This window comes from Malania oleifera, chromosome 7, assembly GCF_029873635.1.
Source record: "Malania oleifera isolate guangnan ecotype guangnan chromosome 7, ASM2987363v1, whole genome shotgun sequence".
Lineage (NCBI taxonomy): Eukaryota > Viridiplantae > Streptophyta > Magnoliopsida > Santalales > Ximeniaceae > Malania > Malania oleifera.
The window spans coordinates 81,446,188-81,474,081 of NC_080423.1; the positions used below are offsets into that span (position 1 = coordinate 81,446,188).

General features: G+C 37.6%; 2 protein-coding genes across 4 annotated transcripts in view; one reads left to right on the plus strand and one right to left on the minus strand.

Moving 5' to 3' along the window:
• The window catches only part of LOC131160245 (uncharacterized), a 94,807-nt gene that overhangs the window by 63,454 nt on the left and 3,459 nt on the right, over positions 1–27,894 (plus strand). Inside the window, exon 10 of one of the 3 annotated variants that reach the window (XM_058115687.1) lies at positions 3,189–3,500. The exons of the other annotated variants lie outside the window; for them this stretch is intronic. The gene's annotated coding sequence lies outside the window, so the exon portion shown is untranslated. Of the gene's footprint in view, positions 1–3,188; positions 3,501–27,894 lie in introns of those variants that run through there. 3 annotated transcript variants of the gene reach the window in all.
• LOC131160244 (ubiquitin-like modifier-activating enzyme 5) lies at positions 4,212–27,894 on the minus strand. Its single transcript, XM_058115684.1, has 14 exons — positions 27,679–27,894; positions 25,799–25,867; positions 25,591–25,704; positions 24,780–24,908; positions 24,480–24,548; positions 10,123–10,275; positions 9,930–9,966; positions 9,744–9,826; positions 9,494–9,568; positions 9,085–9,159; positions 8,704–8,790; positions 8,485–8,600; positions 8,056–8,102; positions 4,212–4,631 (listed from the first exon to the last, which is right to left on the minus strand). The coding sequence occupies exons 1-14, from the start codon at positions 27,766–27,768 to the stop codon at positions 4,495–4,497; spliced, it is 1,281 nt and encodes a 426-aa protein (XP_057971667.1). The 5' UTR covers positions 27,769–27,894; the 3' UTR covers positions 4,212–4,494.

Below are 27,894 nucleotides of genomic sequence, written 5' to 3' on the forward strand. Positions count from 1 at the left end.
CCTAGCGTCGCCTCTTGCAAGTCACCTCGCCTCACCTGGTTTGAGGCGCAAGCCTCTTCGCTTCACTGCGCCTTGCGCCTAGGAGGCGTGCTTTTAACTACTATGGGTGAGAGGATCCATTCATGGGTGCTTTTACTTTGTCCATAGGTTGTTGGACTGTGGAATTGCTCCCTTGAGAGATATCTTGACTTGATTGCGCTGGTTGGGACTTGTCATAACTCTGTTTCTTTCGAGAGTATGACTCATTTGAAGAGGTATCAAACCGTTTTCCCATGGGCCCTTTAGTCGTTTGCTCAAAGTCATGAGCTAAATTATAGGTCTGTTCAAGGGACTCAATGTGATAGGGAAACAATTTTCTCCTCAGTTCAAGCTTTAATCGTAAGCAAAATCGGGAGATCTGTTGACTAACAGTCTCATAGACACCACATCTTATAGACAACTCATCGAATTGACTCATTTATTCTGAAACAGTCATGCTACCTTGACGCAAGCTGTAAAGCTGATCTATAAGGTGCTCTCTATAACTAAGGGGTATATACTTCTCCTTTAAACTATCCTTCATTAGATCCCAATGCTCAATAGGTCTATGATCTAACCTTGCTTCCTGCCTCTCGACATTCTTCCAATGGAGTTTGGCTTGCCCTATTAACTTCATTCTTGCAAACTTAACTCGATGAGGGTCAGTCATCTTACACCAGTCAAAATAGGAATCCGTCCCAATCAACCAATCTTGGAAGACTTTAAGATCCATCTGCCCATCATAGGTTGGAGCTTCTATCCTCATTACATCTTTGTAAGGATCACGATGGTCCCTCTGGCAAGATCTCCTAACATGAAGGTCATCAACATCATAGTCCTCATCATTCCAATGTTGGGCATGGGGCTCATGACATGGGGGTCTCCTAGCAAAGTCATCTTAACGATTCACTTGTCTTTGTGGAAGAAGGGGAGGTCTTTCTCTAGGAGGCATAGGTGGTTCTCTTTCATCATTAATCCTACAACCTCAGTAAGGATTCCTGACTTGAGTAGACATCCTAGGGGTTGGGGAAGGATTCAGACACACTAGGGAAGCCCTTGGAATGGTGTTTGGTCACACAAAGTAGGGTTAAGTGTAAACCTAACCAAACTAAGTTCCAAATATCCAAAATTTAGAATATCGGTGGGCTGTTCTGGGCAAAATCCTGCAGCTATTTCAGTCTGAAACTAAAATCCTACGAGTTAAGGAAATGGGACTTTGAGAGTTTAGCCTATTCAAATCTAGGCTCTGATACTAAGATGATGTAGGATGAAAAAGGGTGGCCTAGTCCTACGGCTCAACCCTCACAAGCACATACACTCAATACAACTTTAAATTAAGAATTCCATTATCAGAAAATAAACATCATAAATCATGCTATAGCTCACATGTTGTTGAATTTTTAAACGGTGTATGATGCTGTTCAGAAAATAAGTCCCATGAGTTCTTTTACAAAGGAATCAAGTTAAATGCGGAAAGATGCTATTTCAATATTTCAAGAATAAAAGTCCTATGATTAGCACAACAATATTCTCAGAATTGATTTAAAGCTAGTCAATATTGCAATCTATGGATTCAAAGGGCTTATCAAATATGGAATTTCAGATTTCGAGCAAAGGCTTACAATATAAAATAAGGATACAATAAGTGCTGAGATTACCAAGAGAATTGTTTTGATGACTTGACGGTGTTCAACACAAGTCTTAGATCATGCCAAAAAATTCCTTGGAACAAGCTTTGAAACACCGAGACGAACTCAGCAAATGTACTGGAGGAGAAGTGGAACTGCTGTAAGTATGTAATGATCCAAATGAATGCTGAATTTACCAATCAAAATGATGGTTGACTTGACGATATTCTACATAAGATAGAACTCTCCTGAAGTCCTTCATGCAAACTTTGAAATGTAATATGTATGCTGCAATGGAATGGTGAATTGTTGGCCTTGAGTGTAACTTGGTGGTGGTCATGTGGGTGATGGAGGGAAGTCGTGAAAGTGGGATAGGGATAGAGTCGCTGGATAGAATAGTGGTCACGCACCACCTGATCTCCGAGGAGAATGACGTAACCTCTCACTACACAATCACGAGGATTGGACAAAGCTTAACAAGCTTTACAAAGGAAATACCCTTTAATTCAATATCAATACTTTTTCTCTCTACACATAGTTCTTATAATGAAGGGGTATATATATAACTAACATGGGGGGACAAAAACATTAAACAACTAACAATTCCCACACAAGCATGGGAGACATAAATAATAAAGACACCAACTTACTAGACACATTAATTACTCTTACAAGTTACTAACAAAATAAATGCTCCAACTTTCTAGACACAATAAATACTAAGCACAACTTACTAAGACATGCACATGCAAGGAAGCAAGTTGTCTTGCATGGTTATACATTAAATACAAAACAAAAGACAAAGGGAGGCCCAATTCCGTGTTCCGTGTGGGGCCCAATGGAGCCATGCAGGGCCCACATGGGTCTTGAACTCGGACTTGCTTCGGCATCTCTACTTGGGTCTTTCCCACACTGAAAAGTCTTAAAAACAAGTCTTCAAATAATCCATTCAAAATCTACAAACAATTATGAACCGATGTGGACATTGGGAGGTCATCCACGTGTTATCATGTCGGCAAATGAAATGTGGACATCGAGAGGCCATCCATGTGTCACAACATCTAAAAATGACATAGGTAGGGCCTGGTGATCCCCATCATTGGAACACGAGTGACTGCAAAATAAAATAGGACATTTGCAAATCTTATGAAGAAGGTGGCATCCCTATGTACTACCTTCCTTGCATTCTAGAAACAGTAGCTTCCGCACCTTCCTGCCTGCTGAAATTGATGTGAATGATCGTGACAGCTCTTGTAGATGATATGGTTTAGAAGATTGTATTTGATGTAAAAAGCAGGAAAACTTTAAGACTTGGAGTCATTCATTGGCCCTAATAAAATGCTTCTAACCCTAGTTTCAAAGTTAACACAAATATGTGGTTCATCCATGGTTCTCACTAACAACTTAGCCCTAGTTTGTTGGAGGAATCAAAAATGAATGAATAAGGGAGTATATTTGGTCACAAATTGAACTGAACTTTTTGCATCAGAAGCACTAGCTAAAACAGTTTGATGACTGCAAATTGGTGCTGTTATTTGACAGGTATTGGCTGGAGCAAGTGCCTTGGTTAACCATTCACCACAAGAGCAGGGCTTCAAGTAAAACAATGATGATGCTCTGGCGGTGTAACGAATACAAAACTAATCTCCTCACCAGGGGATTTGTTAAATATTTTTTTTGAGTGTTGTGTAAGATGTGTTGCCTTCCTGGCCAAGTTATGCTTTGCTTATACAGTCAACTTTTCCATTAAAAAAAGGAGATTGTACAACTGGTCTCACTAGGACTCTGTATTGCAAATTGCACGTTGCATGCTGTGGGCGTTTGGACTCAAAATTATTTGTTTGGTTCCAGAAATCTCATGCTTGGGAATTTTATGCCTGGAAATGGAAATGGATGCCATTCTCATAAATTTCAGGATTGCCAAAGAAATAAGGTACACATTTTAATGTTTTGAGGGCATGCTAGATTTCCAAAAAAAATTGGATGCTTGCTGCGTATAAATTTAAGACAAACTAAGCAGTAAACGTAAGATTTTTAACTTGCATGCTTAAGAATTCTGTATTAAGCTAAATGGGGCTTGAGAATTTTGGGGGGAGAATTCCTTCATCAAGAGAAATAAGATGACGCTAAGATGTTGCAACAAGATAGTAGGCCCTTTAGAAATCACTTCCAATGATGAGGATCCTTTTTCTCCATCGCTCCATCTCGACTGTGAAACTCAGTAGCTCATGCAAAATCCCATCTAAGTATTAATGCTGGGGTTATGTACAATAGTATTACCAAAAAATAAAAATAAAAAATATTATAAAGCAACTAGTATTTTAATTTTTCATTTTTAATTAATTGTTAGTCATATTTAAATGAAATTTATAATTAATAAATATTTGATACAGGGAATATACTAAATTTGTTATTTGTTATTTTCCTTTTCATTCTTCTCTCACACAATCATCACTACAAACGCAGCCCTGTTTCAGTAAGCAGGTGACCACAACTCATTCCAAGTCCAATTTTTTCCCTAATGCTTGATGTCCACATACCTCCCTAAATAGATACACAAGTAAATAAAAAACAAAAAAGGAAAAAATTATTATTCAAACCACAACTGCCTTTTTAGATCCAAGGTATTTGACCTTAACATATAGAGGTTATAAATTTAGTACCTCATGCATAAAATGTACACTAATAGGGCTAAAGTGTGTGTTCAGATTTCCTCCTCTAGGGCTAAGAGCACTTCTCGTCTGAGCACAGCACAGTAAAGGGTCTCTAATTTGAGAATGGAGGTTTCAAATGTCTCTCTGCTAAGGGCACTGGCAAAAATTTATGACCGAAGTCTTTGAGATGAAGATCAAACAGCATTAAGGGCATCTAGGTGCCTCCGAAGATCTTCTAGGTCATCTAAGGAGTTGGGCTCTTCTGGAGCTGGTGGTTTTTGAAACTCGTCAGCTGTTGGAAGTTCATGAACCAGACCTTCTGGAAGCGTGCCTGCACAAGAAGACCAATTAGAGAAAGGATCGCTGAGATAGAGCACAAACGATTGAAGGAAATAACGATCAGCGAACACATTCTAATTCTAAAAATACTAACAAAAAAACCACGGCAATGGTTTTAGACATTATTCCAATGGCTTCTCTCGTAGTTTATAGTTTTTAACTATGACTAAAGGGAAAAAATAAAAAAATAAAACCATCTAAAAATGTCCCTCGATGGTCATACAAACTAATTGACACATTGAAACCACAAGAGGGGGCAAATGAAGACGTGGTGGTGGAGGATCATGAGATCCACTCAAGAAACGCCAAACGTGTAGTGAATTTTACTAAGAACTGGTAGAATACCAATACTCATACCAAAGATACTAATGATCCTGATCAAATTGATACGTTACTCGCAATAATCAAATTTTTATCGAGACATAATCAAAGGTTCCATGTGTGCTGAAAGGTGTAAAATGTTTGTTTGGGAACTGTTTCACTCCAGACAACATGACCGGGGCATTGAGCTACAATTATCTATTTATGCAATAGATTGGTAGAATGTACAAGCTTGCTAATATATATATGTAGTTTTTTAGTTGTTTTTTCTGGTTTGTTCCAGATTTTCTTCAGGAGATGTCTCATCTCCCTCTTGTAAATTCTTGTCAATGAAAATTTCTTTTGCTATAAAAAAAACTATATATTTGTGCAATACATAAATCTGAATTTTTTTCATTGGGCTTCAAATACTTAAATAGCCTTAAAAACTGCCTATCTTAAATAGCCTTAACAACTGCTTTAGGCATAGCTGCAAGTCTCTCTCTCTCTCTCTCTCTCTCTCTCTCTCTCTCTCACACACAGTTCCGAAAGGCAGGTTATGACTCTGAGCAACCAATGGCAGCAGCACTTATACTCCACACTTCTAGAATTACTAAAAAGAAATTCCATACATTTTTGTTGGTCAAATAGGCAACTTGAAAAGACCAAAAAATGAGATTTATCTGTAAAATTAGAGTTAGTGAACTAAAAATTGCATTAAAAAGTATGAAAAGTGGGAAATCTAAAGGATTGGATAGCATCCCAATTTAAGTTTTGGAAATGTTTAGGGGACATTGGAAGTGTATGGTTAACAAATCTATTCAACGCTATTATAAAAACAAAGAAAATTCTGGAGTGGAGGAAAAGCACGGTAATACCTTTATACAAAAACAAAGGTGATACTCAAAATTGTAGTAACTACCGTGGGATCAAACTTACGAGTTATACGATAAAACTGTGGGAAAGAGTAATTGAACAAAGAATAAGGTTAAAAAAATAGGGGGTCTTTGAGAATAAATTTAGTTTTATCCCTTGGAGGTTGACAATAGAAGTTATTCATCTTCTACGAAGGTTAATGGAAAAGTTCATGAAAAAGAAGAGGGATTTGCATATGGTTTTTATTGACCTAGAGAAGGCCTATAATAGAGTACCTAGGGGAGTCCTTTGGTGGGTTTTGGAAAAGAAGAAAGTATGCACTAGATATACTATCGTCATTAAGGATATGTGTGATAGAATAACGACTAAGGTTAGGATTGAAGGAGGAGAGTGTAAAGAATTTCTTATCACAATAAGTGTACATCTAGGTTCTACTTTGAGTTTGTATCTTTTCACTTCAGTGATCGATGAACTTAGTAGGGATATCCAAAATGAGATCCCATGGTGTATGTTGTTTGCAGATGATACTGTTCTAATCGATGAAAGTAAGAGTGGAGTAGAATATAAGTTAGAACTATGGACAAAAAATTTAGTCTAGAGGCTTTAGAATAAGTAGAAATAAGATAAAATACATGAAATGTAACTTTGGCCATGTAAAGGGGAATATTGAAGATAAGAGTAAAATTGATAATCAAGAAATTAATAGCACTAGTAGATTTTGATACCTTGGTTCTATCATGCAAGTGGAGGGAGGGACCAAAGAGGATGTAATACATAGAGTTAAAGTAGGTTGCGTAAAATAAAGTACTTCAAGCTTGTTGTGTGATCTTAGAACACCTTTAAAATAAAAGAAAAGTTATATGGGATGGTTATAAAATCAATCATGCTATATGGATCAGAATGCTGGGCAACTAGAAACAACATACCCAAGAAGTAAAAGTTGTTGAAATATGAATGCTAAGGTGGATGAATGGTATAACTTTAAAGGATAAATTAAGGAATGAACATAATCGCATTAACGTAGACATAACACCAATAAAAGATAAGATGAGGTGACTTAGATGGTTTGAAAATTTGAGACGTTGGCCAAGTAGTGCTCCAATGAGGAGCGAGTTAGTTTGTTAATGGTAGTAGAAGGGGTAGAGGTAAACTTAAAAATAACTTGGAATGAGGTAGTGAGAAAGAATCTAATAGCTCTTAAACTAGCCAAGGAAAATGTTTTTGATTGTGTGAATTGCCTACCTAAGGTGCCTTAAGTTTTATTGTTGTTGTTGTGTCGAGCAGGCAACTTGAACTCTTCAATCATATATCATCTGAGTTATCTAACTCTATGCTCTTAAATATTGTAGGCATGAGAAAGCACAATTTTGCGCCAACATGAGGCAACCTTAAGGTTGAACTAGCTAATTCCATTACACATGACCAAGCATTTAGGTAAGCCTATCAGCAATCAAGGCACTGAAAACAGGGCAAAACCATCATAGTACAAAATAAATGTGATACTTCTTTAGCAAAAACATTCTGAAATATTGAAACACCAATGGGTCAGTTTCAAAATCATTTAATTGAGAAAAAAAAAATGTAGTAGAGGCTATAAACAATACCTATGACTATCTGCATGCTTTCACACTGGAGAAAACTGGGAAACAGCACCCTCCTCCCTTCTTGAAAAATTCTTTCAAATAAAGATGGGGCAGAACAATTTGGAAAATACTACTTTTGGGAAAGATTTAAAGGACCAAACAGAAGCCATAGTCTCTGGTTACAATCATATTTCAGTGTTGAGATGGACCTAGATTCACTTATCCTAGGGAAAGAAAAAGGATTGATGCACATAAGCGAGTTCTCTCACTCTATAGAAAGGAATAATGAATTAGTAACATGTCTGTTCCTAATAATGCATAGTAAATAGTTTTGAAGAATTTCCAGTGGCGTAGAGAAGTGTTGCTATATATTATGGCATTTTACCATCTACAATTCTCTTTATCACATCTCAGGCCCTTCAATTTTTCCAGATTTATGTGGAAAACATGCCTTCAAGGTAAAAAAAACTTGTAACTTTCAAAGACAAGCAGTAAAATTATAGATAAAAAGGAACTGCTCCTGACATATAAGAAAGCATGATGAAGTCTACATACTTCACCTTTCTGTTTATCCATTGGCAAAGATATCATTTAGTTGCATGGATGATAAGCCAATCCAAAGCTACAATGAATTTTGAGCAGAAAATGAAAAATAACCTGGATTCTTGGTGTGTGCTCTTTCCAACTCACTATCATCAACAACGCTGGACACAAAGAAGAATGGATAATATCAATTTGGCAACTTTAGCTTCCAAAAAAGTACTCACTGAATGATGGCATGATATAGGCTTCAAAAATAAAATCATTGAGACATTGCAGCAACACTAATGACACTTAAATTGTAATTTCATAAGTATCAACAGCAGCTTGCAAACTAGATCAAGCTTTCGTCTCATACCCAAGACAAGTATCTGGTAAGCTGAAACATAAGAAATCTATCTGGTATCCAAAAGGATTGAACTTTAAGGTTGATAGTTTTAAATTTTGGACCTCTCTCACTAATATCAAATATGCACACTATGGTGAAAAAATTTCATGGTTTTAAGAGGATTAAGCAATTAGTTGTTCCATCCCCAAGAAAATTACCTAATGTTCCATTCATTATCAATGTGAACTGGGCCTTCTGTCACTGATAATGCTTCTGCCTCCATTTTTCCTTTTTCTTCAGCATCCCTAGCTGGTTTTGCAAGTATGTATTCTTTCTGCACAATAATATTTAAACCATTAGACGAGTCAAACAACTTGAAATAAGTAAATTTCATAGTTCATCTGCCGCAGAATGAGGGCTTCATCCTGGAAATTTACCTGCCGTTCCAGACAAGATACATTAGAACATTGAGGGTTTGGTTTCATTTCCATGGTTGGGAAGTAATCTTTCAGAGCATTATATCCCTGAAATTAAGCACTAAAAACAAAATCAATCAAGTCTTAAGTCAGGATGACTGGCATGCAATTACTGATTTTCCAGGCTTCCAGCAAACTTGATAGTAATTAAGGCATAAAAGAAGCCTAATTTCTTTAAACCCTGCCAAGTCCAGCAAAAAGGCAGGTGGAAATTTTGCAAGATTCATTAAATAATGCATTAAAATGAGTGAAAAATAAGGGCTTGTTTCATATATATTAGTTACAATTTCAGATGCAATTCAGAGGAGAGAGACAGAGGGAGATAGAGAGAGTAGGATTTACCAAGTATGGGGAGACTTTTCCGAACTTCAGCAAGAATTTAAGTGTGTTTTGAACCAGAAGCCCAGCAACAACTCCCTAAAAATGCACACAAATCATTAGATAGATTTTTATTTTTTTAAAAGTGGGAAAAATGGATTGGTTTTACACACAACAGTCAACTACCATTCAAAAACACATCTACAGTCAATATATACAGAACTAATTTTACATGAAAATTACTTTGGTTAAAAGAATCAGCATTGAACAGCATTAAGGAAAAACCGTGTCCCACTAATTCTATACCTAATATCTACCAGGATATTTTATTCAGAGACATAAGCCCTTGCCTTGTCAAAAAGGAAAAACCGCCTATGGATAAGAAGATAGTGGGGAAACACATCCAAAAACTATGAAGGAAGAGAATCCTTACCATGGTGGTTGGGAGGGATGCAGCACACACACCTTCACGCTTTAGTGTCCGTTCATCTACTCCAGATGCAACAACCTAAGAAAAAACAGATTCCTGTCTTCATTTTTGAAATCCTATCCCCACTTACTGATAAAAATGATCATATAGGACTCAAATAATTAATCTAAGTGAAGTCTGAGAAATGTATACTGTATAAATAGTACTTCAAATTAAATAAATGAAAATAGCTTTAAATTGTTTAAACACTTACCAATGGAGGGGCACAAGCAAAACAAGCTGTTTCTCCAGGAATTAGTAATTGTATGTGACCTGAAACAGCATCTTCAGATACACCTGTTTAAAAATTTCATGTATCTAAGTTTCATTTACCTGGCCAAGAGAAAAGTTCAAATAGCTTTACTACAGAAAAGAAAAGTATAAGAATTATATTGCTTACCAGATTCCACCCATGTCTGATTCAGCTCATTGCAAGCCTGTTAAGTGATAATTAACTATTTTAACTTAGCAATGGACATTTCTAAGTACTTGAAAATTTGAATATTAAACACCTATTTAAGCCCCTGATTCTCAACAAACTGCTTTCAGACAGCAAACAGAAAAAGCCTGCTAGTTAATACAGTAACTCTTACCTGGTTGACAACCATCCTTGCTTCGTAATTATCCACACAGCTCAAAACAAGATCCACTCCACTGCCTTGTTTACTTGGGCAAAATGTTTTATTCCTCAGACTTGATATGAAGGTTTCAAAACCTTGCACTGTTGTGATGTTCAGTGTATAGCTCTAATTACATAATACATTAATCAGATGTTGTAAGTGAAAGCCAAATTGAACTAGATCAACTGCATAGACATAATACTAGAATATCAGTTTTTTTTTAAATCTTAGAAGAGTACAGTGGATAATAAATCAGATAATCCTAGAGGAAACGAAAAGGGTAAACATAATAAGTGAGATGCTAAAATAACCATAGGACTTCTAATTTTATACCATTCTGGGTCTGAATAAACTCACTGGCATGCAAGTGAGGGAGGTCGGCCTTGCATCATGACCATGAAGCAGGTGGTGTTCTCAGAAGCACATCAAGTATGACTCCTCAAGCAAGTTGATATTTCCCTGAGGAGAGCTAAAATGGAATAAAGCACTTGGAGGAGTGCTGTAATAAGATCAGCCTGCCCCTGGTGCCTGTAGCACCAAGCAAGCCTACCTTAGGTGCATCCAAATGACAGCTTAGGATTGTCCACAAGCCAAAGGCTTTATGCTGGACTAGAACTCCCAGAGTATGTCCCATCCATTTGATTCAGCACATTAACACCGAAAGCCTGGGAAACTCCACTGGTTGGACTTAATCAAAGCTCCCCGAAAGTGGGGTGCAGCAGAGTCATCCCATTGGTAGCCTAGAGTTGGTAGCAGATTTAGCACTTTGACGCATTGTTAGAGTCACCTCGCTTCACATGACAAGCATGAGACTAAAAAAGTGTCATTATTCCTGTTAAAATTTGATTAAAATGAATGACCTAACTTGAAGATAGGTCTCTCCCTCTATTTATAATACAAATTAAATATGTTCTGATGACAATAATAGCCTTACTAGCACACTTAATAACAATAATACTAAAAAACATAAATAACCTCTAACACTCCCCCTCCAGCTGGAGCATAAATGTATATGCTCCTAACTTGTTACAAATTAAATTTAACACGAACACCCCCCAATGCTTTGGTAAACAAATCAGCAAGTTGCATATCCAATTTCACATAAGCAGTCGTAATGAGAACCTGCATAAGTTTCTCCCGAACAAAGTGGCAATCAACTTCAATGTGCTTTGTTCGAGCATGAGAGACTAGGTTGGAGGCAATATGAAGAGAAACTTGATTGTCACACATCAACTTCATAGGTAGAGAATGAGAAATACCCAATTCTTCCAACATGTTCTTCAACTAGACAAGTTCACAAGCAGTGTGAGCCATAGCTCTACATTCTAATTCAACACTTGACCTTGCCACCAGTTTGTTTCTTACTCTTCCAAGAAACCAAATTACCACCAACCAAGCGATCCATTCTAATCTGCATCTGTATATCCATGGATACAAGTGTGACCCTGATCACGATATAAAAGACCTCTCTCGAGTGTACCTTTGAAATATCTCAAGATGTGAATTACGGCGTCCCAAGGACTTGTCCTCATAGAATTTAGAATGAATCACAACGCTTGTTGCAAAAGATATATCCGACCGAGTGACTAGGAGATAATTCAACTTTCCAACAAGTGTCCGGTATTGTCCAGGATTAGGCAGCAAATCACCTATATCCAACACTAATGTGCTGCTAGGATTCATGGGTGTATCAACCGATTTAGATCCCAACAATCCAATTTCATCCAACAGATCAAGGACATACTTCCTTTGTGACAAAACAGTTTTGATATGAGATCTAGATACTTCTATACCCAAGAAGTTTTCAACTGTCCCAAATATTTGGTTTGAAACTTAGTCCGTAGAAAAAGTTTGAGACTCTAAATACCTTTATCATCATCATCTGTAATAACAATATCAACCACATAAACAACAAGAAGGATCCTACTCGGTGAAGTATGACGATAAAACACGGATTGATGCACAACACACCGTCGAAGATCAAACTCAAGTGCTATAACACTGAAACTACCAAACCGTGCTATGGAAGACTATTTTAAACTATATAGAGCCTTCTTGAGCCAACACACTAAGCCTGACTCCCCCTGAGCAACAAACCTAGGTGGTTGCTGCATATAAACCTCCTCCTCAAGGTCACCATGCAAGAAGACATTTTTTACATCCAACTGATGTAGAGGCCAGCGACAAGTAATAGCCTAGGAGATGAACAGATGTACTAATGTAAGTTTGGCAACCAGAGAAAAAGTATTTGAATAATCCAAACCATGCATTTGACTGTATCCCTTAGCAACAAGACACGCCTTTAGACGAGCCACAAAACCATCAGGGTTGACTTTCATAGTGTAAAACCCAGCGACAACCAACCAGAGACTTGTCAGGAGGAAGAGGTAACAAGTCCCAAGTACCATTGTCATGTAAAGTATTCATCTCTTCAACCATAGCATCTCTCCACCCAGAATGGGCTAAGGCTTCCAAAACAGATTTAGGAAGGGTAGTAGATGATAGAGCAATAACAAAACAATAATAGGAGGGTGATAAGGAATCATGAAAAAAATAGATGGAAATGGCTTGTTGAGTACACGTGCGTTTACCTTTTCAAATAGCAATAGGAGGATCAACATCATGGGAAGTATGATCATTAGACAACGAAACTAAAGGCGTGGTTGTAGAAGCTAGAGGGGAGTCTCTTCCTTGGAGCCGCCGTCATGAATACACCTGCAAATTAGGATGATCAAGACAATGAGGAGGACTTGAGCAACATTGAGATTCAAACGGTTGGTTGGGAAAGGATAGCAACATAGAATCTGGAAGATTAGGCAAAGGAAGAGACTCATTAAGCTCAGAAGTGCTCAATGGTTGGGTGTAGTAAGGTGTAGACTCAAAGAAGGTAACATCGGCAAAAACAAAGAAGCAATGCAATATATGACTATAACAACAATATCCCTTTTAAGTATATGAGTAGCCCAAAAAGATTCATTTTATAGCACGAGGATCCAACTTATCCACCCTAGTAGTTAGTTGATAAACAAAGGATAAACACCCAAATTTACGAGAAGGAATAGAAAATAAAGGCAAATTAGGAAAGATAATGGAGTAGGGAATTTTACCACTAAGAACAAAGGATGGCATTCTGTTGATCAAATAACAAGCGGTAAGTACAACATCGCTCCAAAACACTTTAGGTACATGCATTTGATAAAGTAAGGTGCTAGTGATTTCGAGAAAATGTTTATTTTTCCTCTTTGTAACCCTACTTTGTTAAGGACTGTAGGTACAGGATGATTAATAAACAATACCAAATTGAGTCATATTAGTGAATTGTGCATTGGAATACTCTTTAGCATTATCACTTCAAAGTATTCAAACTGGAAAACCAAATTGAGTCTTTATTTCAGAACAAAAGGCACAAAATACATGAATTAACTCAAAACGATCTTTTATTAAATATAACCAAGTCATTCTTGAACAATCATCCACAAAGGTTACAAAGTACTAGAAATCCAACTTAGACACAACCCTACTAGGACCCCAAACATCAAAATGAACTAACATAAAAGGGCTTGCAACCCATTTATTGACTTGGGAAGCGAAAGGAACACAATGGTGCTTTTCCAACTAAGAAGACTCATAATTGAGACTTGACACAAAACTCAAACTAGGAACAAGACAATTTAACTTTTCCAATGACGTATGACCAAGATGACAATGAATTTGGAAATGTGTGGCAATCATAGTGTAGGTGGTAGAAGGAGATAGTAGCTCAAAGAGATATAGTCCATTAGCTTCATGCCCTCCGCCAATCATCTTCCTTGTCTTCAAATCCTAAATAAGCACAGAATCAGGGAAGAATGTCACTAAACAATTCATGGATTTAGTAATTTTGCTAACGGATATAAGATTGAAAGGAAATTTGGGAATATATAAAACCGAAGGAAGGGAAATAGAAGAAGTGGGATTTACAATCTCAATTACCTTGATTGCAGTGGTGGATCCATCAGCAAGAGTAACACAAGGTAAATTTGCAAGATATTGAAGAGTGGAGAAGAAGCTAGGTATACTTGTGATATGATTGGTAGCAGAGCCTATGACCCAAAGACTAGGACGAGAAGTACTGGATGACAAGCATACTGTGTGATTACCTGTTTGGACAAGAGATGCAATGGGAAGAAATCATACTATTGGATCTTGGAATACTTTTCCTCTGACATGGATACAGTACATTGCCCCCCCACTTGGCCCCAAAGGTGAGGAGTTGGTGGTGGCTGCATTGGTTGCCCCCAAAGGTGTGAATTTAGTGGTGGCTGCATTGGCAACACATGAAGGTTTGCCATGAAGATCCCAACATTGCTTAATAGTATGAGTACTTTGTCCACAATGAGTGCATTTACAAGTACCTCTACCTCGCCTATCTTTACCACTACGACCACTCAAACCACCTTAATAACTTTCGTGATTGTTTGGTAAAGAACTAGAAGCACCTTGTGCAGCAAAGGTCGTCCTCTCATAGCCAAATGCAAGAGCAGGAGAATGCGTGGTAAAGGAAGCACGAAAGACATGAGAATAAACATCAGAAAATGATGGCAGTTTGGCAATTCTAAGTATTTGGGACCAGACTGCCTCAAACTTGGGTCTCAAGCTTGCTAGAACATGAAGAATTGTCATCTACTCCCTCTATTTCTGCACCTCATGAACATCGGCAGTTATAAGTTGCACGGCATTAAGCTCCTCATGAATATGCTTCATCTCTCCAAAATAATCTGCAATACTCCTATCTCCTTGTTGTAACTAAAAGTACCCTTGGGATAAATCATACATATGTGTAACTTTATTGGAGTATAGAAGTTTGACATAATCCCAAAACTAATAACCTCTAATTGGGACAATCACAAACTATGTGAAGCACCGACACAACCTCGGACGAGGTGAACGACTCACTGACGGATATAGCACTGCCACAACCTCACAACTGAACATACAAACCCTGCCATGGCTCCAAAAAAAACTCACAAAGAAGCCTTCACAAACTCTAAACAGAGATTAACGGAATATTGCGAGTGCATGATAAAAAAAAGTTGATTTTTTGAACCAAAAAAGGCGTAACAGCTTGATAATATGGTCTAGAGAAGGAATCAGAACATGGCATAGAAAAAAAAAAGAGAAAAAAAGTGATCGAAACTTCACTTACGTGCCAGTGTGTGGGGTTGGCACTGCCGGCATTTGGCCGGGGCACGAGGGCACGTGGGTGCGCCTCTGGTGATGAGGTTTTGTGGGGTTAGGCTTCGAGGGGTTCTGTTTATTGGTGCATGGTTGGTTTTGTGAAATAATATGGGATGGAGATGGATCTAGGAAGTACAAATGTGGGAATGGTGTTTTTCGGCGATAGCTAAGGTGAATAGGGTTTAGGTTAGATTATGCTCTGATACATGTTAAAATTTGATTAAAATGAATGACCTAACTTGAAGACAGGTCTCTCCCCCTATTTATAATACAAATTAAATATATTCTAATAACAATAATAGCCTTACTAACTCTCACTAATTAACATACTAACACACTTAATAATAATAATATAAAAGACATAAATAACCTCTAAAAAATCCAAACCCCACATACCCTTGTTGAAACCCAACACTTGTGTCTATGCACTTGTCACACTTGAGAAGCCTCCAGTTTGGGGTGGCAAAAGATTTGTTCTAAATGTGGCGATGCAGGATGGACACAATTATTGGATGGATCAATGTTGACACACTTAGGAGGTTGACTTCAAAGAATAGTGCTAAATGATTGTTGGGTCCTAAACCCATATGTGTTTAGTTTAATTATTACTTAGGTTTGTGTGTATATTGGGCTGGTTTGTAAATAAATGTGTCTAAGGGGTATATTTTCAATTTTCTTGTATTTTATTCTTATTCTTCTTTCCATTTGTCCCTATTTCTATCTCTTCCCTGTTAACCCCCACTGTTCTGCATCATTTGGTATTGCAGCCAAGTTGATTTGATTCTACATTCTCCACTGCTGTAACTTTTTGCATCCAGATGACCCCCTTTGTTGGGAGGGTTTAGGGCTTAGGGTTTCTACGTTCTCTCTTTCTCCACAATATCCATTCTATGTGATTATTGTCGCAGGACAGCATCTTTTCGAACAAAGAGAGAGTGACACAGCCATTCCAGACATCTCACTTAGACTGCAGCACTGTCTCTATGGTATCTCTGCTAACACTTCCAGAACTGAGAAGAATTGATTCCAGCCAAGATATTTTGGTTTTCTTCTCAAGATTTTGAAGCTGTCTAATAGAAATCTGACAGATCGTGTTTGGTCAACATTTTGGAGGGTCAATTCACACTGCAAGCACTGAGCCTTTATTGCTGCATTTTGTGAGCTGTTCGCAAGAATTTGTTTAATTTCTGTGAGATATTCTAGATGAAAAGGCAATTAGAAGATACTTTGTGAGAAAATGCGAGTCAAATTTGAGAGAATTGCATGAATAGACTGAGAATAGTTGCAAGTTGTGCTTAGGGTCTTTGGTGAGATATAACCGCAGTTTTACCCCAAAAAAAAAATTGCAACCATGCAACTAATGTTTAACAGTCAGAAAAGGTAGAATTGTTGTCCAGTAGGGTACAAAACATGGAAAATGATTCAGAAGCCATTACTAGTACTTTGAATAGGCTAACAATAGAAGTTGCAGCCTTGGGTAAGAGGCCAATTGATCCTTTTACCAAATAACAAAGTGGCGTAATTGTTGTTGTTCACTATACTTTCGAGTATAATGAAGACCAAAATGATCATTTCAACAGGACAATTAAATTGGGAGTTCCATATTTTAATGGTGATGGCCTTGATAAATTTGATGATTGGGTGTAGTCTTTGGAGAACTATTCTCAATGGTATGACATGAATCAAGCTTGAAAATTGTATTTAGATGAATTAAAATTAAAATGAACAACTAGAGTTTGGTGGCTTCAATAATAGGGATCTTTAGAAGGAGAAATATGGTGAGATCAAAACATGGGATGAGATGGCAAGCTAGGAAAAGTTTTTTTCCCCCAAATACCAGCAGTGTATTTATTTACAACTTTTTGATTTGAAGTATGACGAGAAGATAGTAGCAGAATACACTAGTAGGTTCTATCATTTGGTTACTTGTACTGGCATAGAATGGAAAGAAGATGTGATGATTGATTTGTATGAAAGGTTGAAGTCAGCTATAACCTCCAAGCTTGCTGCATGTCACCTCATTATAGTTGTAAATGCAGTGCACGTTGGCACTTGGATAGAGAACATGCAGCATAATCCTCCTAGGGCTCAATTGACCCTTCGGTTTGAGAGGACTACTAGTAGAGGTGAGCAAGAGAGGTCAGTTGAATAATTGGTAAATGAGTTCAGACTACTACCCCTCAGAAGACTCCAAAGAACTTTGGAACAACTTCTAAGGTCCAGCCAACAATTAAATGGTTCAAATGTTAGGGTTTTGGGCCTCGAGTTACACAATGCCTGTCAACGGAACAGCAAACAGAAAAAGATTTCTTTCCTTATTTCAGCCCACAGTTATTTCCTTATTTTTCCATTGATTATTTTGTACAGATAGCATATATTTTTGACAGATTATAGTTTACATGTATAGGGCTAGAATCATGCTGGAACTTATTTACTTTCCACGTATAGCATTCTTGTAAAGTCTATATATAATATACAGAACTCAAGGCCAAACCATTCGGCCATTCACACAATACTTTGACATGGTATCAGAGCTTGCCGACTGCTAATTTTTTCCCCTCGAATTTTTTTTTTGTCTTCTCGGTTTCGGAGGTGTCTCTCGTTTCTGTGGCTGTTGTGGGTCTATTCTCTTCTAGAATTTTTTGGTTCTCTGTTTTTCGGTATTTCTGTGACTGAGTGGCTGTCAGAACAGCTTTCTGTTGCTGTTCCGGTGCTTCTCTGTCCTTGTGATTCTCAGCACAGCAGGTTTCTTGGTTTGCAATTTATTTTTAGTGCAGGCAGGTTGATCGGAACAGCTTTCTGTTGCTGTTTCTGGTGCTTCTCTGTCCTTGTGATTCTCGGCACAGCAGGTTTCTTGGTTCAAGATTTATTTTTTAGTGCAGGCTGGTTGATCTTGGTTTTCTTTGTACCTGCATTGATTTATTTTTGGGCTTCTCAATTTTATGGTAGTATTTTTCTTTCAGCAGTCTTTTTTTTTTTTCGCGCGGGGGGGGGGGGGGGGGGGGGGGCGTGCTTCTCGATTTTCTCCTTTATTTAGCATGGACTCCGCACCTGTGTGTGTCAAGTTTACGGGCAACAATTATTCTACGTGGGCTTTTCAATTTGAACTTTTCCTTAAGGGAAAAGATCTTTTGGGGTCATATTGATGGCACGGATTGTGCACCCAATCCTGATAAATCCAAGGATTCAGCGGCTTGTCCTTCATGGGCTATGCTTGATGCTCAGATTATGTCTTGGCTTCTTGCCTCGGTTGAGCCACATATTGTCCCCAAATTTCGACCTTATCGCACTACTTAATCCATGTGGACTTATTTAAAAACAATATATCATCAAGATAACGGTGCCCGTCGTTTTCAATTAGAGCATGCGATTGCAATGTTTCAACATGACAATCACTCCATCCAAGACTATTATTTGGCGTTTCTGACTCTTTGGAACGAATATTTTGATCTGGTTACCGCAGATGTTCCTATTGCCACTCTTCCCATTATTCAACGTCTTCACAAGACTAGTTGTCATGATCAGTTTCTTATGAAACTCCGTCTTGAGTATGAATTTGTTCGCTCTTCTCTGCCGAATCGCTATCCTGTTCCTTCTCTTGATGTTTGTTTTGGTGAGTACTTCGTGAAGAACAACAGCTTAGTACTCGAAGTTACTCTGGCACAATCTCATAGCAGTTCAGGGTCCGTCCCTATGGCTTATGCTGCTCAACAATGAGGACCGCCTACACATTCTAGCACCTTGCAGTGTTTTTTTTGCAAAAAATTTGGGCATATCGCTGCTAATTGTTTCCAGAAATACTGCTCTTATTACAAGAAGAAGGGTCACATTATCAAAGATTGTCGTATCCGCCCACAGAATCGTTAGACCTAGGCATTTCAGACTTCTATTATTGTACCCCCCACAGTGACTTTTGCAACTCCTGGCTCTTCTTTAGGTGACTCCTCAATTTGTGCACCTCCTACAGCGAATTACTGCACACCCGAAATGGTGCAACAGATGCTAATTTCGGCATTATCAGCAATGGGGCTCCAAGGTAACAATTCTACTAAACTCTGGTATGTGGACTCGGGTGCCTCTAATCACATGACGAATAATCCCACTACTTTGTGTCATGTTCGGCCCTACGCTGCTATTCAGATTGCCAATGGCAGTTCTTTGCCAATAGCTGTTGTTAGAGATGCCTTTTCTAAGTTCATTGATGTGTTTCTTGCTCCTCATCTTTCCACAAATCTTATTTCTGTTGGCCAATTAGTTGATAACAATTGTACTGTTAATTTTTCTGGTGATGGTCGTGTTGTGCAGGACCAGGAAACGGGGGAGCCAATCACGAAGGGACCTAAAGTGGGGCGCTTGTTTCCACTACTTTTGCTTGTTCCAACACTTTCTCCAGTTTCTTCTATTGAGTCTTTTGCTTGTAATAATGTTTCAAATCTTAGTATGGTGTGGCATCGTCGTTTAGGCCATCCCAATACTCAGATCTTATCTCATGTATTGAACTCTGGTTTACTTGATAATAAAGAACGTTCTTCTTTATCTCTTGAGTGTGCTTCTTGCAAACTTGGTAAAAGCAAAACTCTTCTCTTCCCATTGCAGGCTAGTAGAGCTTCTCAGTGCTTTGATCTTATCCATAGTGATGTTTAGGGACCTTCCCCGGTTAGTTCACATGAAAAATTTAAATACTATATGACTTTCATTGATGATCATAGAATATTTACTTGGGTCTACTTTCTTCTCTCTAAATTTGAGGTTTTTCGTACTTTCGTTGAGTTTTTAGCGTACGTTGACAATCAATTTTTTGCTTCTACTAAGACATAACGCACAGATTCCGGTGGTGAATATTTGTCTACTGAGTTTTAGGCATTTTTGGCTTTTCAAGGTATTATTCATTAATGTTCATGTCCCGCCACTCCCCAACAAGAATGGAGTAGCCGAACGCAAAAATCGTCATCTCCTAGATGTGGTAGTACTCTCTTGCAGGAATTTTTTGTTCCATCCTTATTCTGGGTTGAGGCTCTAAAAACTGCTACTTACTTGATTAATTGTTTACCTTCTCAAGTCCAACTCATGGAGTCTCCCTATTTCCGCTTATTTGCTAAGCAACCTAGTTACGATAACCTTGTACCTTTGATTGTGTATGTTTTGTTCATTTACCTCCTCATGAGCGACATAAATTATCTGCTCAATTTGTTCGATGTGCATTCTTGGGATATAATGTGTGTCAAAAGGGATTTGTTTGCTATGATCCTACATTACATCGTACACGCATTTCTAGGAATGTTATTTCTTTGAAAATCAACATTTCTTTCCTGTGTCCTCTGTACCCTCCTCTTCTACTATGATTCTCCCCTCCTTTGAGGAGCAATTCTCGGATCCTCATCAACTCAATTCTCACCTTAAACCAGGTATTGTGTATACGCAACGCTCCCGCCCACAGTCTCTTCCGGTGGCTCATCCGATATCAAATCCTACCACACTCCAGATTGAGCTAGTTGCAGCACCTCCAAAGCCTTTGGTACGTCACTCTCCTCGAGTGTCTGTACCCCCGGATAGGTATGGGTTTCCCTCTTCTAGTTCTGACAATTCTGTTTCAGCTTTTACTGCTACATTGTCCAATTTAGATATTCCCACATCCTACTACATGCTGCCAAGCATGAGTGTTGATGACAAGCTATGCAGTAAGAAATTGCCGCTCTAGAGGCCAATCACACCTGGGACATTGAGCCTTGTCCTCCCACCATTATTCCTCTGGGTTGTATGTGGGTTTACTCAGTCAAGGTCCGATATAATGGAAGTTTGGATCGTTACAAAGCTTGCCTTGTTGCACTTGGGAATAATCAGGAATATGGTGTCAATTATGAAGAGACCTTTGCTCCTGTGGCTAAGATGACTACTGTTCGTACGATTCTAGCTATTGTTGCTTCTAGTGATTGGCCAATACATCAATTGGATATCAAGAATGCTTTTATTCACAGGGATCTTAAAGATTGTATTTATATGAAGCCACCCCTGGGCTTGTTTCCCCCTTTGACTTCACATATGTGTAAGCTTCATCGCTCTCTTTATGGTCTCAAACAAGCTCTGAGGGCTTGGTTTGATAAATTCCGCACCACTATATTACAATTTTCATTCCAGTAGAGCAAGTATGACACTTCATTGTTTCTTCGGAAATCAGACATGGGTATTGTTGTTCTTTTGGTTTATGTTGATGATATTGTGATTACTGGTTCCAATTCTACTTCACTTGCTCAGCCCAAGACTCATCTCTCAGAGTCCTTTCATGTGACAGATCTTGGGTCTCTCACATATAATCTTTTTCTTGAGGTGCATCATAGTCCTTCTAGTATTTCACTCAATCAACATAAGTATGCTAGTGACTTGGTGGTTATAGCTGGCCTTCAGGAGGGTACTTCTATTGATACTCCCATGGAATTAAATGTCAAGCTTCGCAAAGAGGAGGGTGACTTACAGCAATTCAGCTAGTTTCTTCATACTCCTTATCATCTTCATGTGGCTGTTGTCCATAGGATCATACGCTATGTTCACGGCACTTCTGCCCGTGGTTTATTCTTCCCTACAGGCAATTCTACTCGCCTTGCTACTTATAGCGACGCGGATTGGGCTGGTTGTGCGGATACATGTCGCTCCATCACTAGTTGGTGTGTGTTATTAGGTAATGCATTGATCTCTTGGAAGAGTAAGAAGCAAGACAGAGTTTCTAAGTCATTGAAAGAATTTGAATACTGGGCTATGTCTCTTACTTGTTCTGAAATTATTTGGCTTCAAGGTTTGCTTGCTGAGCTAGATTTTTCTGAGATCGATCCTACACCTCTACATGCCGATAATATGAGTGCTATCCAGATCACGGTTAATCCTATCTATCATGAGCGCACAAAGCACATTGACGTCGATTGTCACTCTATCCGTGAAGCATTTGAAGCTTGTGTTATCACTCTTCCACATATTTCCACTAAATTATAAATTGCTGATATCTTCACCAAGGCTCTCACTCGTCATCGACATTGCTTCTGAAGTAGCAAATTGATGCTTGTTTATCAACCCGCATCAATTTGAGGGGGGCTGTCAACGGAACAATAAACAGCAAAAGATTTCTTTCCTTATTTCAGCCCACAATTATTTCCTTATTTTTCCATTCATTATTCTGTACAATTAGCATATATTTTTGACAGATTATAGTTTACATGTATAGGGCTAGAATCATGCTGGAACTTATTTACTTTCCATGTATAACATTCTTGTAAAATCTATATGTAATATACAGAACTCAAGGCCAAACCATTCGACCATTCACACAATACTTTGACAATGCCCTAACTAGGTAATGGCAATTGCAGGAAAAAAATTATGCTACCCACATAATTGAAGCAGAGACAAAGGTCCCAAGTAACTTAAATGAAGATGGAAACATGGGAGATTGTTTAGTACTTTGACCTGTCCTTTTCTCCCACAAGGTTTGGAGACAAACCAGTATTTTTCAAACTTGTGAGTTCACAAGCAATTTTGCACTTTGGTTATTGATCCTGGTAGTTGTAGAAATGAAGTTGCTCAAAGAAGCCGTGTGGAAGTTGAAAATGAAGGTTGACATCACATTATTGGGAATGTTGACAAATGCTGCAAACCACACAACCTTAAGGATTCTAGCAATTTTTTCCATTGCCAAATCCCAAAGGTGGTGAACCAAGCACCTTGTTGCAGTACTTTCCTCTTCTTACTTTTACAAAAGCCCCAAGGTGATTAATGAGCAATGCCATTGACCACTGTTTGGAAGGGATCCGAATAATTAACAACAATGGTGCACTCATTGAAGAAAAAACTGAGCACTAGTTTTTGGATACGCCGGGTGTCCCAGGCTTATGCACCAGACTAATCCCATGCCTACGCCAGTCGTGCCCTCAGCCAACACGTAGGAGGTAAATCGCGGATGTGCGCTACAGGCGGCAGGGTTTGATCCTCAGACTTTACCTTTGTCCAAGGCCGTCTGGTGAACCTCCTTACCACCTGAGCACTAATTGATTAGGTAAAATGAGTAACAAACAGTAATAATACAGCTGTGGCTTTAATCCAAGATCATTTTTTCTATCAATGCTTCAACACCTGTGTAGTGTACAAGAAAGAACTTGACGTGTCTTAATCCCTTAATGACATTCTTATCACAATTCCCCTTTAAGGTGGGGCTTGCACATTACTAGCCTTTCTCATCTAGTACAGCATAGGATAGAAAACAATTGAAAGAGTAACAAATATTGAATACTCTTTATTTTTTACAGCTGAAGTTGTATCATAGTCTACACACCTTTAAAGTAAAGAAGAATATATTCACAAACTCCATACACCATCAACAAGAACCTAGTTCAGCACCTCTCTGCCATTCAATAACAAAAATTTCCAACAAACGCACACTACGTAGATTTGGATCTTCAATCTGAAGTAGACACTGCTCAATCAGCATTCATGAAAGACTATGCTTTCAAATTTTGGGGTCTTAATTATTTTGCAACATGAAGATCTTACAAGCAATAGACTGTGCATCAAATGGGAGGCAAGTATATCATACAAAATCTTTTCTCGTCTTATTTTTTCTTTGTTTTGTGTTTTTCTTTTGGTTTTTTCATTTTTTTTTTTTTTTTTGTATTGTTTTTTTATTTTTATATGGGCTTGCGTCAAAGCATACTGCAATCCTCAGGTTATTGCAATCTGCAGAGGGTCATTGGCTATTACAGGCCTTCTTATCTAACCCAATGATGTAGAAAAAATTCTGGATAAAATCAGCCATATGAACTCCAGTTTGTATTCATCAGTGATTGCCTTGGAGGCTTCAAAGTTTCTAGGAGTTTCTAGGTAAGTCTCCCCATCTCCAAGCACTGTAATCAGTATCTCAGGTTCAAAAAGTATAACCTCATATTTGAACCTTGTCAAATCACCCTCCTAGAAATCTTTGTCAGTGAAGGAATTAATCAACTATTACATCTCATCTAAGCTCACGCAGAGATCATATACTAGCATTATCAACACTAATCAGGGTATGTTAAGGATAGGTAATAAGCATATATATCAACTGAAGATACAGGAACAAAATATTCACTAACAGTTACCTCAAGCACCACATCAGGGTTTATGTCTGAGAGAGTCTGGACAGCAGCATCGGTCTTTGTCATACCAGCCTAATTTGGAAAAACCAAATACATATGCCAATAGGGTAGTTCTATTAGTATTATCACATGACAATATGAATCTTGCTTACATTGCACAATTATTAACGTTAATGGTCAACATATTGGACGTTACAGTACTCAAGGAAACATATTACTTGAAAAATACTGTCATTTAAACTTTTTAGGCTTGTACATCCTCAAATATGAGAGATGCAAAAAGATAATAATGTGGAAGGAAACCTGCTCTGGACGAAAGAATAGCCTATTCATGTTGGCTAGCTCCACTTTGTCGTAATCATACAACAAAAGACGACCTATACCACACCTTGTCAGCATCTCAGCTGCCACACTGCCTACACCACCTATTCCCTGCATCCATCAAGAAACAACCCATACAATAACATTATTGCGCAGGCACTGTCTAAGTGATAAATCATTGCAGCAGAATCTGTATTACAAAACTGGTAGTATGCACTATTAAATATAATATATATATATATATATATATATATATATATATATATATATATATATATAATCCAGAACCAGAAGGGATCACTGCCAAAGTAGAAAATTTTGAATAAAGTTAGCACAAGCTTAAAGCACCATGCATGAAGAGGAGTTCTTGGCCTTTTGCTAGCCACTCTCACAGTGCATCAATCTATTCTTTTCGTATTCAAAATGGAAATTATCTCTGATTTTACATCCATTATTTTCCTATGCTCTGCCGTAAGTCACAGTATGACAGATACAGAAGTAGTTACTAATAACTACTATAGACAAAATTCTGGATGCGATTATAACTTCAAAATTGAAATGTCAATCAATTTATTCTTGAAAATTTTTTAGGGAACTCTGATCAGCATGCTTGCAAACCTTGCATACATATATTCAAAGGGTCACAAGAGCATGCATATGCATAAAATTGTGTATCAAATAGTAGAAATACTGCATCATATATATATATATATATATATATATATATATATATATATATATATATATTTAAAAACAAACGTAAGGGAAACAAGAAGAGGAAATATGTACAGACAACTATTGCGACTGAGAATTCCCGAATTCTTTCATAGTTTTTCACAATTCCCATCCTTTGAAGTGCCATGAGCCTACTATAAGGATTGCTGTCTACAACTTCTGCACTCATATCCTATCATTAAGGCAATTAATGCATGCATCAGTAATAAAATAATCAACTAACATCAGGAAGATAAACATAGAAATGGTGAAAAATTAGACAAAACCTTGACTTTTGATCGTCGGACAGGTGCAGACTTTGCAAGATTAGTGAGATGTTTGATTCGCAATTGCAGCTACAAGTCATATAATAGGAATCAAATTAAAGCAAAATACCCAAGAAATAAGTGTAACTCAGCTCTCTTCCTAAATAAATGTACAACAATAGTTCGGCATGCTTAGTTATTGTATGCTTGGTTGCCTGGAAAATATGGAAAATGATGAAGGTTTACATCTTCATTGATTAGTTTCAAAGGAAATATAAACTTTGTCCTATCAAGGTGGTTAAATGTACAAGAATTAGTTTAGGTTACATTTGGTTGGCAAAATAGCTATTAGGTAAAATAATATGGAATATAATGAGAAATTTGGAAATAGAGGTAATGGCTATTCCTTATATATTCGTTATTATTTAGGAATGAATGGACATTCCTATGGTGAAATTTGCGAATAGTTATTCATTGTCTATTCATTTTTATGGATTTGTAAAAAGTTTCACATTGTTATTTTCTTTATGGTTATAATATATATATATATATATATATATATATATATATATTATATAACTTGTTAAAACTAATATATTCCTAGGAATAGGCAGACGTGGCAAAATGGATAAATCCGTTAACCAGAACCGAATCTGACCAACTTAAATTGACTCATAACTGATCCACACATTAAATGAGTCAGATTTGGTTTAAAATTTTTTATCCACCCTAAACAAGTCGGTTGGCGGATTTCAGATTTTATCTTATGGATATCTGCCAATCCGTTAACAACTAATGCCCAAATCCATAGATAAGTCCATATACCCATGCTTATTAAGCATCAACCCACTCAGTATAAGTCCAACTGGCCAAGACCTAACCTCACACTCCCAACTCTCACACTACTGTATGCGCCTCAAGATTTGCCCTATGTTTTCATTCAAACTTAGGCACAAATATCTAATTCTCATGATCAAAACAAAAGCCCTAAATTCATAATCTTAAACAATTAAAAAAAAAAAAAAAGCTTATAATTTTATGATTATAATTTTAAAAATAACTTCAATTATTATGTGAAATAAATTATTCATTCGATGGTAAAAAAAGTTGTACACATGATGGGAATAACGAATTATCTGCCATTTGCTGCAGATTATCCGATTTGAACTGTCATAAATCTGCCACTTAATTGAGTCACATATAGATTGCAATTTCCTTACCGGATGATCTACCTAATCCACCCCAGATTATGTGACCCAATCTGCTTAGCTAGGTCTAGGAATAGACAGTCCTCAAACCATAACCTTAGTCCACCATTTTGCGACATGAACAAGGCATCCAACTTAGAGGTTTTCATACTCCCTTTAGTTTCTTTTCTTTCAATTTCCCAACAGCCAATGGATTGGCAAAGGTCTTCAGTAATTGATGGATTATGCGCCAATAAATCATAGCACAAGTCACATAAAATGAAACTAAGAAAAGAAAAACATGGAAAACATTTAGCAATAATTGCCTGTTTTGTCGTGCCACACCCAGGAACATATACAGCCAACCTAACATAATCCACACATTACTCTAATTCGTATATGAAAAAAATTTAATACAAAGATCCTAAATTCCAAGCTTCTACGCATTGGTTCTAGCGACACATGATCACCAATCGTAAGACGCGATTTTTATCAACGATGCAAGATCCCATCGTCAACAGAATATAAACAATGTCAGCTTAATATAGTCTAAATATTACGGTAATTTGTAGAACAATAAAATTTAATCCAAAGATATCAAATTTAAGACCACTAATTGTTGGTTATAGAGACGCATGATCGCGATTTATGTCAAATTATCAACGCTGCAATATCCATTTTCAAGGAATCGAAGGCGTAGAAACTGAAAAATACCAGCTCGATCGAAGCGCGATGAGAAGTCTCTAGCAACGATCGCTTGAGAGTTTCAAGATCGTCGAGCATCTCTTTGAGCTCGACCTCCATTGCTAATGATACAGTGGGAGAACTGCTGAGCCCGATGCCCGAGTTAAGAACTGCAACGCTCAGACAGAGACCACTCACCACTGTCTTGCTTTTAGAGGTGCTTTGCCGAAATTGTCAATTTAGCAT

Excerpts from the sequence above, each read along its gene's own strand:
- LOC131160244 (XM_058115684.1), bottom strand. The coding sequence starts at position 27,768 with ATGGAGGTCGAGCTCAAAGAGATGCTCGACGATCTTGAAACTCTCAAG. Across the intron at positions 24,909-25,590 it reads AATTCTCAGTCGCAATAGTT|GGAATAGGTGGTGTAGGCAG; the intron begins GTCTGTACATAT and ends TGATGGATGCAG. Across the intron at positions 24,549-24,779 it reads TATTCTTTCGTCCAGAGCAG|GCTGGTATGACAAAGACCGA; the intron begins GTTTCCTTCCAC and ends TTTCCAAATTAG.